This window comes from Lepidochelys kempii, chromosome 8 (assembly GCF_965140285.1).
Source record: "Lepidochelys kempii isolate rLepKem1 chromosome 8, rLepKem1.hap1, whole genome shotgun sequence".
Classification (NCBI taxonomy): domain Eukaryota; kingdom Metazoa; phylum Chordata; order Testudines; family Cheloniidae; genus Lepidochelys; species Lepidochelys kempii.
The window spans coordinates 16,066,491-16,082,219 of NC_136387.1; the positions used below are offsets into that span (position 1 = coordinate 16,066,491).

The window sequence follows — 15,729 nt, forward strand, 5'->3', positions numbered from 1 at the left end:
TCTTAGAGTTCCATATAAACAATTTCTAGTTTTTTGTTCCTAAACCTCACTTAACCCCCAGAAGAATGTAGGCGTCAGTCACATGCTTAATGTAGTAAGAGCACTGAAAAATCATCCAGGAACATGCTGACTATTTGTAGTTTATGCTATATTCTCTGTCCTCATGGAGGTTATCCTAATGCAGGGGATAGGGATAATGCAGGGATTCTCAAACTTCATTGCACCACGGCCCCCTTTGGACAATACAAATTACTATGCAACCCCAGGAGAGGAGACTGAAGCCTGAGCCCTAGCAGGAGGCCTGTAACCTGAGGCCTGATGCCCAGGGCTGAAGCCCTAGGGCTTTGGTCCCAGGTCCCAGCAAATCTAAGCCAGCTCTGGTGACCCCATTAAAATGGGGCTGTGACCCACTTTGGGGGCCCTGGCCCACAGTTTGAGAACCGTTGTCCTAGTGCGTCTCCAAGTATAAGGAGATATCAGTTAGCCAAGAACTACTTAGCCATATTAGAGCTCATTCCACTAGAACTCAAGCAGCATATGGCTGAGGAACATTCCTGTAGCAAATTTGTAGAGCAGCTATATCATAAAAATAAAGAAAGGGTAACCACCTCTTTGTATACAGTGCTATAAAATCCCTCCTGGCCAGAGGCAAAACCCTTTCACCGGTAAAGGGTTAAGAAGCTAAGATAACCTAGTTGGCACCTGACCAAAATGACCAATGAGGAGACAAGATACTTTCAAATTGGGAGAGGGGGGAAACAAAGGGTTCGTCTCTGTGATGCTTTTGCCGGGAACAGATCAGGAATGCAGCCTTACAACTGTTACTTAGTAAGTAATCTAGCTAGAAATGCGTTAGATTTCCTCTTGTTTAATGGCTGGTAAAAGATGATGTGCTGAATGGAATGTATATTCCTGTTTTTGTCTTTTTGTAACTTAAGGTTTTGCCTAGAGGGATTCTCTGTTTTGAATCTGATTACCCTGTAAGTTATTTACTATCCTGATTTTACAGAGGTGATTCTTTTACCTTTTCTTCCATTAAAATTCTTATTTTAAGAACCTGATTGATTTTCCTTGTTCTTAAGATCCAAGGGTTTGGGTCTGTGCTCACCTGTACAAAATGGTGAGGATTTTTATCCAGCCTTCCCCAGGAAAGGGGGTGTAGGGCTGGGGGGGAGGAAAGAGGGGCGTGGATATTTTGGGGGAAGACGTCTCCAAGTGGGCTCTTTCCCTGTTCTTTGTTTAACACGCTTGGTGGTGGCAGCATAGGGTTCAAGGACAAGGCAAAGTTTGTACCTTGGGGAAGTTTTTAACCTAAGATGGTAAAAATAAGCTTAGCGGGTCTCTCATGCAGGTCCCCACATCTGTACCCTAGAGTTCAGAGTGTGGAAGGAACCTTGACATGGTGGCAGAGCGGTGGGATCATTTTGAGATTTTTTTTTTGAGATCATTTTGAACCAGAAGCACAGCAGGATTTTAAACGGTTTTGTAAAAGAGAATTGCAGCTGTAGATTCTTTGCCTGGAGACATAAGTGTTTTGGTTTTTTTTACAAAGGGATTTTTCTTTTTTGAGCTGGAGTTTTCTCTACCTAAAGGCAGGGTAGTTAACCTCCTGCAGGGAAATTCACAAGTTTTTTACAGACCTGAGGACGTTTTTTTTCTTTTAAGCTGAGAGCAGCTAGAGGGTTTTCTGTCTATTTGCCTGGAGAAAGGGGTATTAGTTTTTCTTGTTTTTTTTTTTTTAAATAAAGGATTTTTCTGTAGGCTGAGAATAGCTATCGGAGAACGTAGGTATCACGTTACAGCACAATTTTACAAGCCGGGGTGTTTTGTTTTGTTTTGTGGTTTTCTTTCTAACTCTTGGGTGTAAAGTTAGTTAAAAACAGAGATGCTAGGATGACGGAAACCAAGGCATAGCACAAACTGGAGTTAACCAGCGTGGATGCAGCATAAGAGGCAGAAAAAGCCCAGGAGGCTGCCTCCAGGTGAGCTGTGGAGGCAAGGGGAAAAAGAACTGGAGGAGAAGGAAAAAGAGGAAGCATGCACAGGAGATGGAGAAGGCAAAGGCTCAGCAGAATATACCAGATAACCCTAACAATCCTTCCCCAACAATCCCCAAATGGGAGCGACTATGTCCACAGTATGATGAATCTAGTGATATTGCTGAATATTTTCTCGCCTTTGAGAGACTGTGCACACTCCATAAAATTCCTGAAGCTCACAAGATGGCCACATTGGTTGCAAAATTGACTGGAAGAGCTCTGAACATATTCAATAAGATGCCTATTGATGAGGCTTCTGACTATAATAAATTCAAGGATTTGGTTTTAAAGCAATTTCAAGTTACACCTGAAACTTGCAGAGTAAAATTTAGAGCCCTTAAGAGAGGACCTGGACTAAGTAATGTGGCTTATATAAACCAGATGAAGGATCTGTTAGATAAATGGGTCAAAGGAAGTGGGGTAACTAGCTTTGAAGGAATGTGTGATTTGATGACTCAGGAACAATTCCTGAATATGTCCAAGGGAGGATATAAAACAGTGTTTATGGGATAAGAAAATGGACTCAGCAGAAAGTCTTGCTGCTTATGCTGATCAATACAAGCAGTCCCAGACCGCCAGAGAGGCGGGGCAAACCGGAACAAAATGGGTGGAGGGAGGAGAGAGAAACAACCCTGGTCACAGTTGGAGCGGATACCAGAAGGGACAACCTCAGACCACACCCTACTACTGGGGGCAGCCCAAGGCCCCAGCTACACCCCAAGGAGCACTCCAGACACCTTATCGTCCCGCCACACCGTTCTCCAGCAACCTGCCTCACCCCAATGACCCGTCAGCTGGACAGTGTTTTAAATGTAACGAGCCGGGGCATGTAAAGGCCAACTGCCCCAAGAATCCCAACAGATGTGTGATTCCAGTGTAATGAACTGTAGAGGTCCTCTGGCCCAGATACCTCCCAGATACCCTGAGAGCGGAGGGAAACTGTGTGAGTGTGAGCGGGAAGAAGGTTACTGCATGGAGGGACGCCGGAGCACAAGTTTTGGCTATCCATGCTTCCTTAGTGGACCCCAATTTAATCAACCCAGAGGTCCAAGTGACAATTCAACCTTTCAAGTCAAACTCTTTTGACTTGCCTACAGCCAAGTTGCCAGCCCAGTACAAGGGCTGGTCCGGCATGTGGACTCTTGCAGCCTATGATGATTATCCCATCCCCATGCTATTGGGGGAAGACTTGGCCAATCATGTGAAGCTAGCCAAGTGGGTGGGAATGGTCACCCGCAGCCAGGCTAAGCAAGCTGTCACACCTAGCTCGGTTCCGAAAACTTCTACCGGGACCCAGTCAGAGGTGATGGGACCAGACCCCATGCCAACATCTGGAACGGCAGTCGTGGATCCAGTCAGAGACCTGAGACTGGCTCTGTCTGGAACCGGAACAAGCAGAACAACCAGAACCATTGCCAGCACTAAATCCAGTACTTGCAACCCCAACATCAGAGGGCCACACCAAACCTGGACTGGCAGCAGCAGATAACCCTCCATAAGAGGCTCAGCTGGAGCCTGAACCCCAGTATAGTTCACCATCAACGGAAACAGCCCCATCACCTGCATCGCTTCCAGAGGGGCCAAGCCTAGGTCCACAATCCAATGAGGAACTGATATCTCCAGCATCAAGGGAACAGTTCCAGACTGAACAGGAAGCAGGTGAAAGCCTCCAGAAAGCTTGGACGGCAGCACGGAGCAACCCACCACTTCTCACCTCTTCTAATTGATCCAGAGAATTAAAGGTTTGTCAGTTTACAGCCCAGGGAGGAGATGACAGTGGCCTGAAGGTGTCTACTACGAAGGGAAAAGTGGTGGTGGCGTGGAACAGGTGAACCTCTCCATGACCCTTGGGCGTATGCAGCGACAGCAGATCAAGGAGCTGTGCACTAGCTACGCGCCGACGTTCACAGCCACCCCAGGACTGACTGAACAGGCATACCACTCCATTGACACAGGTAATGCTCACCCAATTAAAGTCCAACCTTACCAGGGGTCTCCTCAAGCTACAACTGCTATAGAACGGGAGATCCAGGATATGCTACAGATGGGTGTAATCCGCCCCTCTGGCAGTGCATGGGCATCTCCAGTGGTTCTAGTTCCCAAACCAGATGGGGAGATACGGCAGTCCATGGAAAAACGTAAGCTAAATGCTGTAACTCGCCCAGACAACTATCCACTGCCACACACATATGAACTATTGGAGAACCTGGGATGGGCCCAGTTCATCTCTACCTTGGACTTAACCAAGGGGTACTGGCAGGTACCGCTAGATGAATCCGCCAAGGAAAGGTCAGCCTTCATCACACATGTCAGGCTGTATGAATTTAATGTGCTCCCTTTTGGGCTGCGGAACGCACCCGCCACCTTCCAAAGACTTGTAGATGGTCTCCTAGCGGGATTGGGAGAATATGCAGTCGCCTACCTTGACGATGTGGCCATATTTTCGGATTCCTGGGCAGAACACCTGGAACATCTACAAAAAGTCTTTTGAACGCATAAGGGAGGCAGGACTAACTGTTAAGGCTAAGAAGTGTTAAATAGGCCTAAACAGAGTGACTTACCTTGGACACAAGGTGGGTCAAGGAACTGTCAACCCCCTACAGGCCAAGTGGATGCTATCCGAAAGTGGCCTGTCCCAAAGTCAAAGAAACAGGTCCACTCCTTCTTAGGCTTGGCTGGATATTACAGGCGATTTGTACCGCAATACAGCCAAATTGCCACCCTACTGGCAGACCTAACCAAAAAGAAACAGCCAAATGCAGTTCAGTTGACTGAAGAGTGTTGGAAGGCCTTTAACTAGCTTAAAGCGACACTCATGACTGACCCTGTGCTAAAGGCCCCAGACTTTGACAAACCATTCCTAGTAACCACAGATGCGTCTGAGCATGGTGTGGGAGCAGTCTTAATGCAGGAAGGACCAATCAAGAGTTCCATCCTCTTGTGTTTTCAGCAAGAAGCTGTCTGAAAGGGAAAGCCACTGGTCAATCAGTGAAAAGGAATGTTACGCCATCGTCTACGCTCTGGAAAAGCTACGCCCGTACGTTTGGGGACGGCGTTTCCACCTGCAAACCGACCATGCTGCACTACAGTGGCTTCATACCACCAAGGGAAATGACAAAAAACTTCTTCGGTGGAGTTTAGCTCTCTAAGATTTTGATTTTGACATACAACACATTTCAGGAGCTTCTAACAGCATGGCTGATGCACTCTCCTGTGAAAGTTTCCTAGAATCAACTGGTTAAAATCGTCCTTGAGATCTGGAAAATATTGTTAGTCTTCATACAGTTGGTAGTATATTTAGAGGTGTATGTGTCTTATTAACTCTGTTTTCTCCTAGAGCTCCAGGAAGAAATCAGTCAGTGTTTTCACCCTATCTGTGATTTGGGGGGCATGTCATAAAAATAAAGGGTAGGGTAACCACCTTTCTATATACAGTGCTATAAAATCCCTCCTGGCCAGAGGCAAAACCTTTTCACTGGTAAAGGGTTAAGAAGCTAAGATAACCTTGCTGGCACCGGACCAAAATGACCAATGAGGAGACAAGATACTTTCAAATCGGGAGGGGGGAGAAACAAAGGGTTCGTCTGTCTGTGTGATGCTTTTGCCGGGAACAGATCAGGAATGCAGCCTTACAACTGTTAGCTAAGTAATCTAGCTAGACAATGCGTTAGATTTTCTTTTGTTAAATGGCTGGTAAAATAAGCTGTGATTATTATCAAGCCTTCCCCAGGAAAGGGGGTGTAGGGCTTGGGGGATGGGGGGGTTATTTTGGGGGAAGACGTCTCCAAGTGGGCTCTTTCCCTGTTCTTTGTTTAACACGCTTGGTGGTGGCAGCATAGGGTTCAAGGACAAGGCAAAGTTTGTACCTTGGGGAAGTTTTTAACCTAAGATGATGATGATAAATAAGCTTAGCAGGTCTTTCATGCAGGTCCCCACATTTGTACCCTAGAGTTCGGAGTGGGGAAGGAACCTTGATAAGCTATATGCAGCTTAAGCCACCTCCTAGCAATTAGACAACTGTAATAGTCACCAAGAGTGGAATCTGTGTGGACAGTGGCTTGAAGAAAGAACAGTTATTTACTAACAGTAATTGTAGTTCTTAAGAGATGTGTTATCAGAGATTCCACAATCTTCCCTCCTTCCCCTTGACGACAGAATCCTATTCCTAGGGGAGTCAGTATTGGTGAAGGAACTAAGACAGTTGGGCCTCCTGCCCTTTAAACCCTTGAGTGGGGGGGTTCGAGGGAAGACCAGGCCTCAATGGTCACTCTTGGCCAAAATAATCCAATCTCATCTGCATGTGTATGGAGAGTGGCATTTGTGTGGACAGCACGTCTTGAAGAATCGCTGTTACTGTAGGGTAAGTAACTATTGTTTTTAAAAACAAGTACAAAACAATTGTGCTAATATGTATTAGAAATCTCAGTATGACAAATGTTTATCAATAAAGGTTAAGTGCAAAGGCTTAATTAACCCTGTTACAGTTTCTAGTTTCACTTGAACTAAATCTAGATTTTTATGGAGTTAAATCTTCACTGCAGGACCTGAAGAGTACTAACTCTACAAGTACAGTAACCAGTCCAGAAATTTAAATTGGTTATACAGAGTCATATTAAACAAGTATTTGAGATTTAGCTCTACTTTTAAGTGTTTTCTTCTAATTTCAGAAGATGCAAGTCGACCAGGAAGAGCAACAAAAGAATGAAGAGCAGCAGCCAGTACAAGCTGACAGTAAAGCAGAGTCTGAAGAAATGGAGGTACTAAGTGTATTTGATGTCTTACTGTCTGCTTAGCTCATCTGGTTGGAGCATTTTGCCTTCTTGAATGTTTGCTCTGTAATGTATAATGAGGACCCATTCTCCACCCCTTACCACAGAACTAAGCTCTGGAAACTAAGCTTTCACTTAAGTATTTCTAGTTCTCCTGGTTGCGACTAGTGCCTTAAAAATATGAACAGAGTATAAATTGATGCAATGGTGTCTCCCTGAGACTGCAGGTATCTCAGAGCTACTGTTTCAAGCTGTGTGAACTGCCCCATTCATTTGAAAGGATTGTTCACTCCAAACACTAAACTGACAAATGTCGATGTTAACTCTAACTGGTCACCATTTAAGCAAAAATGTGCTTAGCCCAGTCTCCAGCTACACTCCTAGTACCAAATGTTCCCACTATCTGCTACTCAGCTGCCAAAACCACAAATTTCTCCGAACAATTTGTACCATGTAGTTTTACTTTTGATACAGAAATATGTGATGTGTTTAAAACAGAAAATTTGCAGCCGCATAAAACAAAATTTAATTTTAAAATAAATAGCACAAGGCTATTGTATTGATTGCATTCAGTTCAGTATTTAAACAAGTCTTTATTTTTAATATAAGTGAAGTTGTAGCAGAGTTTTGTTGCTACCAAACTAGAGAGCTGCAAAATCTATAGACTGTCACAGAATTTCAAAGCAGCTGAGAATTCCATTCAGAAGAAATGAAGCAGCACTGACTGATAGTTTGCTCTAGTAACTTAAAATGTTAATCAACATTGTAATAAAAAAAATTAAGACAAATGTGACTTGAATTGGGTGTCCCTTTAGTGACTATTGCACTCTGCATGGTGTGTGTGGTTTGTTTTTTTTAATGCAGACATCTCAGGCTGGATCAAAAGACAAGAAAATGGATCAACCTCCTCAAGCCAAGAAGGCTAAAGTAAAGACTAGTACAGTGGACCTTCCCATTGAGAATCGGTTGCTGTGGCAGATAGGGAAGGATATGCTGAACTTATTCATTGAGAATGAGGTAAATTAACTGAATGGTACTTTTACCTTTATCTAGACCATAGTCTTACAAACTGTGGTCTGAACAGACTCTGCTGGTCACAAGGTGCTGACTCTCCTCATTTCTAGCTGGAGAAAGTCAGAGGAGAGGGTGAGGTATTATGAACAGCAAAAGGAGATAGTATGGCTAACTTTCTCCAAGGGCAAAACTAACTGCACTAAAGACAGCTAAAAATAAACGCACCTTTCCCCAATGAGCATCTGCTGTAACTTCCTACAGGGATGTTCTACAATTGCAAATAGGGAATATGGCTACATTTTAGAAAACTTGCTTTATGAACCAACGCTGGAAAGTTTCAGAACCCATAACCTAGGTATTTATTATTGCACTCATCATGTTAGTTTGAGTACCTATCTAATGTCTTGCAAGTTAGTGCTTTCGGTGAAAATGGTTAAAGTTGTAAAAAAATGCATGTAAGGTTGGTAGGAGGGGGACAATTTAATTATATAATACAAACTCCTAAAGAAAAGCTTGCTGTGCATTTTTTGCCACCAGAAACAGTAAAGTAAGTTAATCAAAGGCTAATATCTCAATTCTTGGGTCATGTGGCATTTGGGGAGTGGTTAATAAATCAGTTAATGAAGGCTGCCTACGTCAAAGCACAAGACTTTGAAGGACATCTGAGACCACCTTAAATGGTAAAAACACCACTGTATGAGGTAACCAGTATCTCCTTTTTTTAACAATAGTGTCAAGAATTCAGTGTGCTAAAAAAAAAATCGTGTGCACACTGTTTACAGCAGCTAAACTTTTTCTGATTTGTATTATGTTCTTTATATCAGTAGTACTGGATTGCTTTATAGACCTATTGGTTATTCTGAAGCTCTTGTCATCTGCTCCAATCAGTCAATCCATCTGGTGCCCTGAATGTCTGCAACTAAATCATTGGTATCTCTTCAGATGGCTACAGCTAAAGCACTTGTCCTCCAGCTACCTGGGCAATTCAAATTATATTGGCCTTGGAATTCTTTGCTATGTTTGGGTCAGTCTTAAAACTGGAAAACTAGGATACCAAGTTTTGAGTTGGATCAGTATGCTACTTAAATTGAATTCTGTGTTTAAAAGTAATTGGTTATTTAGTAAGAGACTAGCTCTGAGACTGTAAATTTTTTTTAAGCCAGGGATTGTCACTTCAGCAACCAACACAATGAGTTCTCAATGACTGGGGACTCCGTGTTCCACTCTAATACAAATAATATAGCCTAGCCTGTTGGTCATTGTCTTTCTCAAGCGAGATCTCCAATACAGAGTTTGTTCACCACCACCTTCCATCTTTCACAGTTTTAGCAGATTTCTTCTCCTTGAAATACAAGTCCATATGGCAATGGTTCTGATATAGCTGGCTCTTTATTCTCTTCCTGATTTGCCTGTGATCTTGCTTGATAGCTTTGAGTGCTTGAAGTGAGTCGTTATGAGCGACAAGCAGTGTGTTGGCAGAAGGATGTTCTGTGTGCCAGAGTTTTCTCTCCTGATTTAAGAACTCCAGCTTGCTGCGGAAATCTAAGGCATTGGACACAGGGTTGGCAGATACACATGTGCTGCTGTGCTAGTTTTTTCACTGGTTCAGGAAGTGTTGATCCTTGCAAAGGGTTGGAGAATGGAGGAGAATTTCTGGAGTCTACTGGCTGCTGGGAGGGGTTAGTCCCAGCCACCTGAAACATTTCCTTCCTCCCTTTGAGGATATAAGCCCTACTTACACTTGGGACTCATCCTCCCTCAGCAGAGGAAACAGCAGGATAATAGCACTCTGATCACCAAAAAGTACTTCCTTTCCAAACCATAGGAGAATTATCTGCATCTCTCCCTTGGAGATATTAACACAGAATGGAAGTGCCCAAGTAAGACAAAGAAGTCTAATTAGCAGCTTCAGAATTGGATTTGGTTCCTAAAGTCTGGGTTACCTTTACAAAGGCATCTCTAACTAAAAATACAGCAATCCTTATGGAAAGCAAGTTTCTTCTCAAGGAACCAACAAGCAGAAGAATAAAATCATTCATCAGATAAAATGTAAACTTTGATGTCAGCCTTTAGGGTATCTGTGCCATCTATCTGCTTCTCAATGGCTGTTGTAGTGTGGGCAGATGAGCTTAAAAATGCATTTCCCCACAAAAATACTCAATTGAAATTGGCTCTATCCTGATGGCTTCATTCATCTCAGATGTATCCATGCATTTGCTTCTACCTGCTCCTCAGAATGTTCTCTAATGCTATTTCCTTATAAAAATGTTAATTGAGCTCTAATTCTTGAGTAAGATAATGAACTAATTTCTTTTCTGCAGGGTAAAATGATCATGCAGGATAAACTGGAGAAAGAGCGGAATGATGCCAAGAATGCAGTGGAGGAATATGTGTATGATATGAGAGACAAGCTCTGTGGCTTGTATGAGAAATTTGTTAGCGAAGATGTAAGTATCGCCAATTTGACTGTTACCTTTTTTTTTTTTTGTTCTTTGTGACCTAAACTTTCAGGTCTCTTCCATTAAGTCTTTAAACCAAGGGTGTCAAACACCCTGGATGTGTTTGTGGCCTGCATGGTACATTCAGAAATGAAGCTTCATTTTTTAAGAAAAGTAACTTTCTAGTCCTCATAGTTATGAGGATAAACATTCCAAACATGAGACTTGTAAACTGATAATGCCTTTCTTAATTTGCAAACTACCTGAGAAAAGTGTCAACTCCCCTGCCCTACATTCATCTCACAGAAATGTTAATTCTAGAACCCAAATGATAACATGTTAATGCAAATATTAACTTTTAAATTACTGATCATTCCCAGGTGAAATGGAGAAGGGAGTTGAAGCAAAGCTCAAAGGAGTGAGAATTGAGAGTACTTTATTGTCATGGTCAGCCTCACTTGGTGGATAAAATATTCTCATTTTTAGGACCCTTATTTTTTTACCCTTGATCTCAATGCAAATCTCCCAATGGATTCTGTTGTGAATTCAAAGATTCCAAGTCCAGAAAGGACAATCGTAATAATTTAGAACTTCCCCAAAAAATTCCTAGAATATATGTCTTAGAAAAAATTCAGTGATGAAGAATCCACCACAGCCCTTGGTAAACTGTTCTAATGGTTAATTACTCTCAACATTAAAAATTTACACCTTATTTCCAGTCTGAATTGTCTGGCTTCAACTTCCAGGATTATATTATATCTTTTTCTGATAAATTGAAAAGCCCATTATTTGTTCTCCATGCAGATATTTATAGACTGTAATTAAGCCCCTTCGTTTTCAGTTTAAATTGATTTTTACTGAAAAAAACTCAGGTTTTACAAAATGTATGTTTTTTTTTCCTAGTTCACTCTATTTTTGTATCATTCAACTGTATAAAAATAACTTGTTTTATTAGAAAAATACAATACATTGCATGAGATATATGTATGATACATTAGTGTGTGTATATGCACAGCTGCCTGTTAAAAGTAAGATTATGTAGTGGTCTAGAAGATATATACAATAAACAGGCATGCATGCAAGCTCTGAAGTGCATGCACATCTGACTACTGATAAATCTCACGCCTACCATGTACACATTTCAAGCTGTTAGCAGATAACCGTTTAAAGATTTGACACACTAAAAGGGGAAGAAAATGAAAATCTGTATCAGAATGTGTTTTAGAACACAAAGTATTCATAAGTTTAAAAAACGAGAAAAGGATGAAGTTGAGAGTATGCGCTGCAAATGGTGTGGTCCAATTATTTGTCAGTATTATTGGCTAATAGTTCTAAGTCTGCAACAGTACCTTATTTATTCACATGAAAAGTCTTGTTTGTGGATTAGAGAGATATTGTTTTCTTAAACTCAGAGGTGGCATTGTGTTCCAAGTTTTTTGTTTTAGTTCTGCAGGAAACCGCATTGAATTCTGTTAATCAGAGCATTAATCTCCTGAATACTTTTTCCCCCGTCCTTCCATCCACCAAAATTTACCCATAAAACTTTTTTGTATGATTTTCATCTGTTTTGTTGTTGGAGTAATAAACACCTATAAATTCCTGGGGAACATTAAATAAAATAAAAACTGAAAATGAAGGGCCCTAACTTGGTCACCCCTTCACCTTTTCTTCGTTAAACAGAATAGATTGAGCTCTTTGAATCTGATTTTTTTTTTATTGTTTTATAATTCTTGTGGCTTTTCTCTGAACTCTCTCCAATTATTAATGTCCTTGAATTGTGGGCATCAGAACTGGAAACAATATTCCACCAGCAGTCGGACTAGTGCTGAATACAGACGTTAAATAACCTCTCTCCTTCTACTCAAAATTCCTGTTTATGCTCTCCAGGATTGTTACCTTCAATTGACTGTGGTCAAAAGAGCTATCGGTTCTTAAATTATGTTCCAGCCCACAAATGGGAATAGAATTTAGCCGTTGTCATAGATTGGCACCCCTTGCTCTATATGATCTCTACCTTATAATAAGGCTAGGTGTACACTAGAAACTTTTGCTGGTAAAATAACATTAGGGGTGTGATTTTACATTTCTATACCAGCAAAAGCTCTAGTGTAGATGCAGTTATACTGGAAAATGGGCTTGTGCCAGTAAAGGTGGGCTGGCAAAGCCTTTCTAGGGTAGACAAGGCCTCAGTGTGTGGTTTGTTTTTTTTTAAAAGTTAAAGAAATTTAAAAATTCTACACCAACACTTCAAGCTCTTTTTTTTAAAGAAAATATTTAAGTTCTAGCAGACTCAGTGTCCATCTTTCAGGAAAGAGTATCTAAATGACACCAGATGTTTATCACTTTTATTTTATGGTAGATAATCTCTAAGTTCAGTATTCAATTCATATTGGTTGTTTCTGGTTTCAGGATAGAAGTAGTTTCACTTTGAAACTGGAAGACACTGAAAATTGGCTATATGAAGATGGTGAAGACCAACCCAAACAAGTTTACATTGATAAATTAACTGAACTCAAGGTAACTGGCACTTCTGCACTGTAATTGTCATCTTCAATCAATTGAATTTATTTCACTTAAGATATAAATCAGGCCCTAATGAACAATAAATTATTTAAATGAGTTGGGAGGTGATGTTGCTTGCAAACATAAAGAGAATAATTTGAGCATAGGCAGAAGAAGCTTTTAATTGAGCCTAAAGTGAAAGTAAATGCTAGTGATGGAGTGCTGCATTGTGTAGGCTTTTATCTTTCTCCTGAATCTCCTTGGAGAGGGAAGGAAAGGTATATGTGAGAATTGCTACTTGCTCTTAAAAGGTAACACAGATGACCTATAACAGGAAAATGTTTTTTATTCAAATGAGCTTTAAAGTTATGGAAGACTTATTTTGGAGGCTAAAAGAAAGCTACGTTGCCATATGATTTAATGTTGATGTTAGTCAAGCTTACTTTCCTGTACAGTTTATCTAAAGTAAATTGGAAGTAAAAGGATGGGTATATTCTGTATTGGCAGCAGGGGAGAAGATGATGTAATGTCTTTAGCTGGAATACTAGTGAATTTGAAAGCATTCTGTAATTTATTATGAAAAGGTATAATGAACTATTTTAATGTTTTTGAATAAGATAAACTTGTAATTAGTCTTGGCAAAGCTTCCCCAGTGTGGCTTTTGTTTGATTTTATAAAATATTTTAAAATGTGAATAAGTGGAGCCCCATACTTTCATTTGACAGTAGTGATGAAATACACAGAATACCGGTATTTGACAAAATGTGGGACATGCCCCCTGAGGTGGGCATTAAAGTGAACGAGAGAACTTTTAGTGCACACCAGCAGAGTGTACACAGACCAAATGTGCAACACGTTAGTATCTTTTAGAAATCACACCCCTTTAGCGCGCATTACTGCTTCATGTACACAAGCTCTGAGTTGACAGAGCATGAAACAATCGTTCAGAGACATGAATTGCCTCTACACTTCAGTTTGTGCTAACTAGAATGCCAGTGATAATCTAAATGTCAATAGTTAACTTTCACTTCCCATCAAAGCATGTAAGAAAGGGGAGGAAGCATCATATTATCAAGAGCTACAATATGGATATGCCTTCAACAACACATGGCAGGGTTGGAGGAGGGTGAGACTAATTTAATTTTCCTAAAATGGGAGGAAAGGGCTCAGCTTTCAAAAGTTGGGAAACACTGCCGTGTATTGAAAAAAATCACTGTAGGTCCATTATAATGCTGTGTTTAAAATTTCAGTAACCTGTTCTGTCCTTTATTTCAGTCTCTGGGTCTGCCTATTCAGGCACGGTTTCAAGAATCAGAGGAAAGACCAAAAGCTTTTGAGGATCTGGGGAAGCAAATACAACAGTATATGAAAGTTATTCATGCATTCAAAGCAAAGGTATCTTCAGTTTTTCAAATGTTTTGCTGATTATAAGGAAGCGTTGAAAAACTATCTTGGATTTCTTCTTTCCACCTTTTTTCAGCATCAGATGTGTTGGGAATGGCCAACAAATAATGCAGTCTCCTGGTTCGGGGATCAGTGGCAGGAATTAACTTCGCAATACTTAATGACTTTCTTACGAATAAAAGTAGGACTCTTGTATGTTCATATAATTGGAATGGTGACTGCTGGTGATGTTTGTAAACCAGCTTTCTCCCAGATGCGTTCCCTCCACTGGGGGAGATCACAGAGCATTACGAAGTTCTGCTGCTGCCAGCTCTCTTCCATTTGACCACACTCAGAACGGTACAATGGGCTGCTCCGCAATTGTTTGCCCTGCTAAGCATAAAATAAAGTTTCCCTTTGGGCAAATTCGAGCTGACAGTCCATTCTGAAATTGGAGGATAAGATTTGATGGAGAAGCAAAACAGATATGCTGCCCAAATGTTTAAAATAGTAGTGTCACTTACTGTGCAAATGAAATGTAATGTATAAATGTGCTGTGTAATTTTTTTCATACTTCAGGATGAACAGTATGACCATTTAGATGCAGCAGATATGGTAAAAGTGGAGAAGAGTGTAGGTGAAGCTATGGAATGGATGAACAATAAGCTTAATCTTCAGAACAAGAGAAGTCTTACTTTGGACCCAGTTATAAAGACTAAGGACATCCAAGCTAAAACTAAAGTAAGATCTTGTTTGACTTTGAAGAAAAATATGAAACTGGTTTCATGTTGTATAAGTGGTATCCTACTTACACCATGTTTCTTTATGCTCAGAGCGGCTCTGAGGAGGAGGTAAGGTGGGAAATAGAGTACTATTATTTTCAACAAAACCTCCCAAAGCTATGTAGGGGCACTTCTGCCTTCAGCTGGGAACGTTCAGCTAGTGTTGTTGTAAGTTCCTTTAGGCAATGACTGTAGGTATAAGCCTTAATGTGTGCTGTAACTTAAATTCTCTCAACTCTTACTTTAGGAATTGACAGGTATCTGCAATCCTATAGTCACAAAACCAAAACCCAAGGCAGAACTCCCTAAAGAGGAGCAAAATCCAGCTGAACAGAATGGACCAGTAGAAGGCCAGGGAGATGCCAACACAAGGTCCCAGCCTGCTGAACAGAGCATTAACACAACTACTCCAACAGCTACAGAAAAGAAACTCCCAGAAATGGACATTGACTGAATGTCAGCACTTGTTTATATTACAAACTACAATAAAGCTTTAAATTGTCAACTTCGTATGTTCTGAATATAAATTGGAGCAAGTGAATACTACAACTTTATCACAGCAATGTTTGGAGAGGATTGGTTAATGTATTGAGAGTCAAAATATGTAGGTAGTTAACTACTCCAGCCAAGTATATTGTATCTCTTGCCATAATGAGTGTATTTAGAAGTCCCTAGTAATCCTTAATAGATTTACTGAAACAGCCATCAACTAATCCTGTTTTTTTTAATTATGTTTATGCAGAGTCTTGTTTTAAAGAAGTAAGATGGCAGAACTTGAAACTTCTAACTTACCACTAAGTTT

General features: G+C 40.8%; 1 protein-coding gene across 1 annotated transcript in view; it reads left to right on the top strand.

The window, feature by feature from the left end:
• The window catches only part of HSPA4 (heat shock protein family A (Hsp70) member 4), a 39,320-nt gene extending 23,888 nt beyond the window's left edge, over positions 1 to 15,432 (top strand). Inside the window, exons 13-19 of the mRNA XM_073355688.2 lie at positions 6,707 to 6,796; positions 7,673 to 7,825; positions 10,144 to 10,269; positions 12,670 to 12,777; positions 14,038 to 14,157; positions 14,725 to 14,886; positions 15,175 to 15,432. Coding sequence (XP_073211789.1) covers positions 6,707 to 6,796; positions 7,673 to 7,825; positions 10,144 to 10,269; positions 12,670 to 12,777; positions 14,038 to 14,157; positions 14,725 to 14,886; positions 15,175 to 15,381 — 966 coding nt within the window. The 3' untranslated portion in view covers positions 15,382 to 15,432. The remainder of the gene's footprint in view (positions 1 to 6,706; positions 6,797 to 7,672; positions 7,826 to 10,143; positions 10,270 to 12,669; positions 12,778 to 14,037; positions 14,158 to 14,724; positions 14,887 to 15,174) is intronic.
• The last annotated feature ends 297 nt before the right edge of the window (positions 15,433 to 15,729 follow it).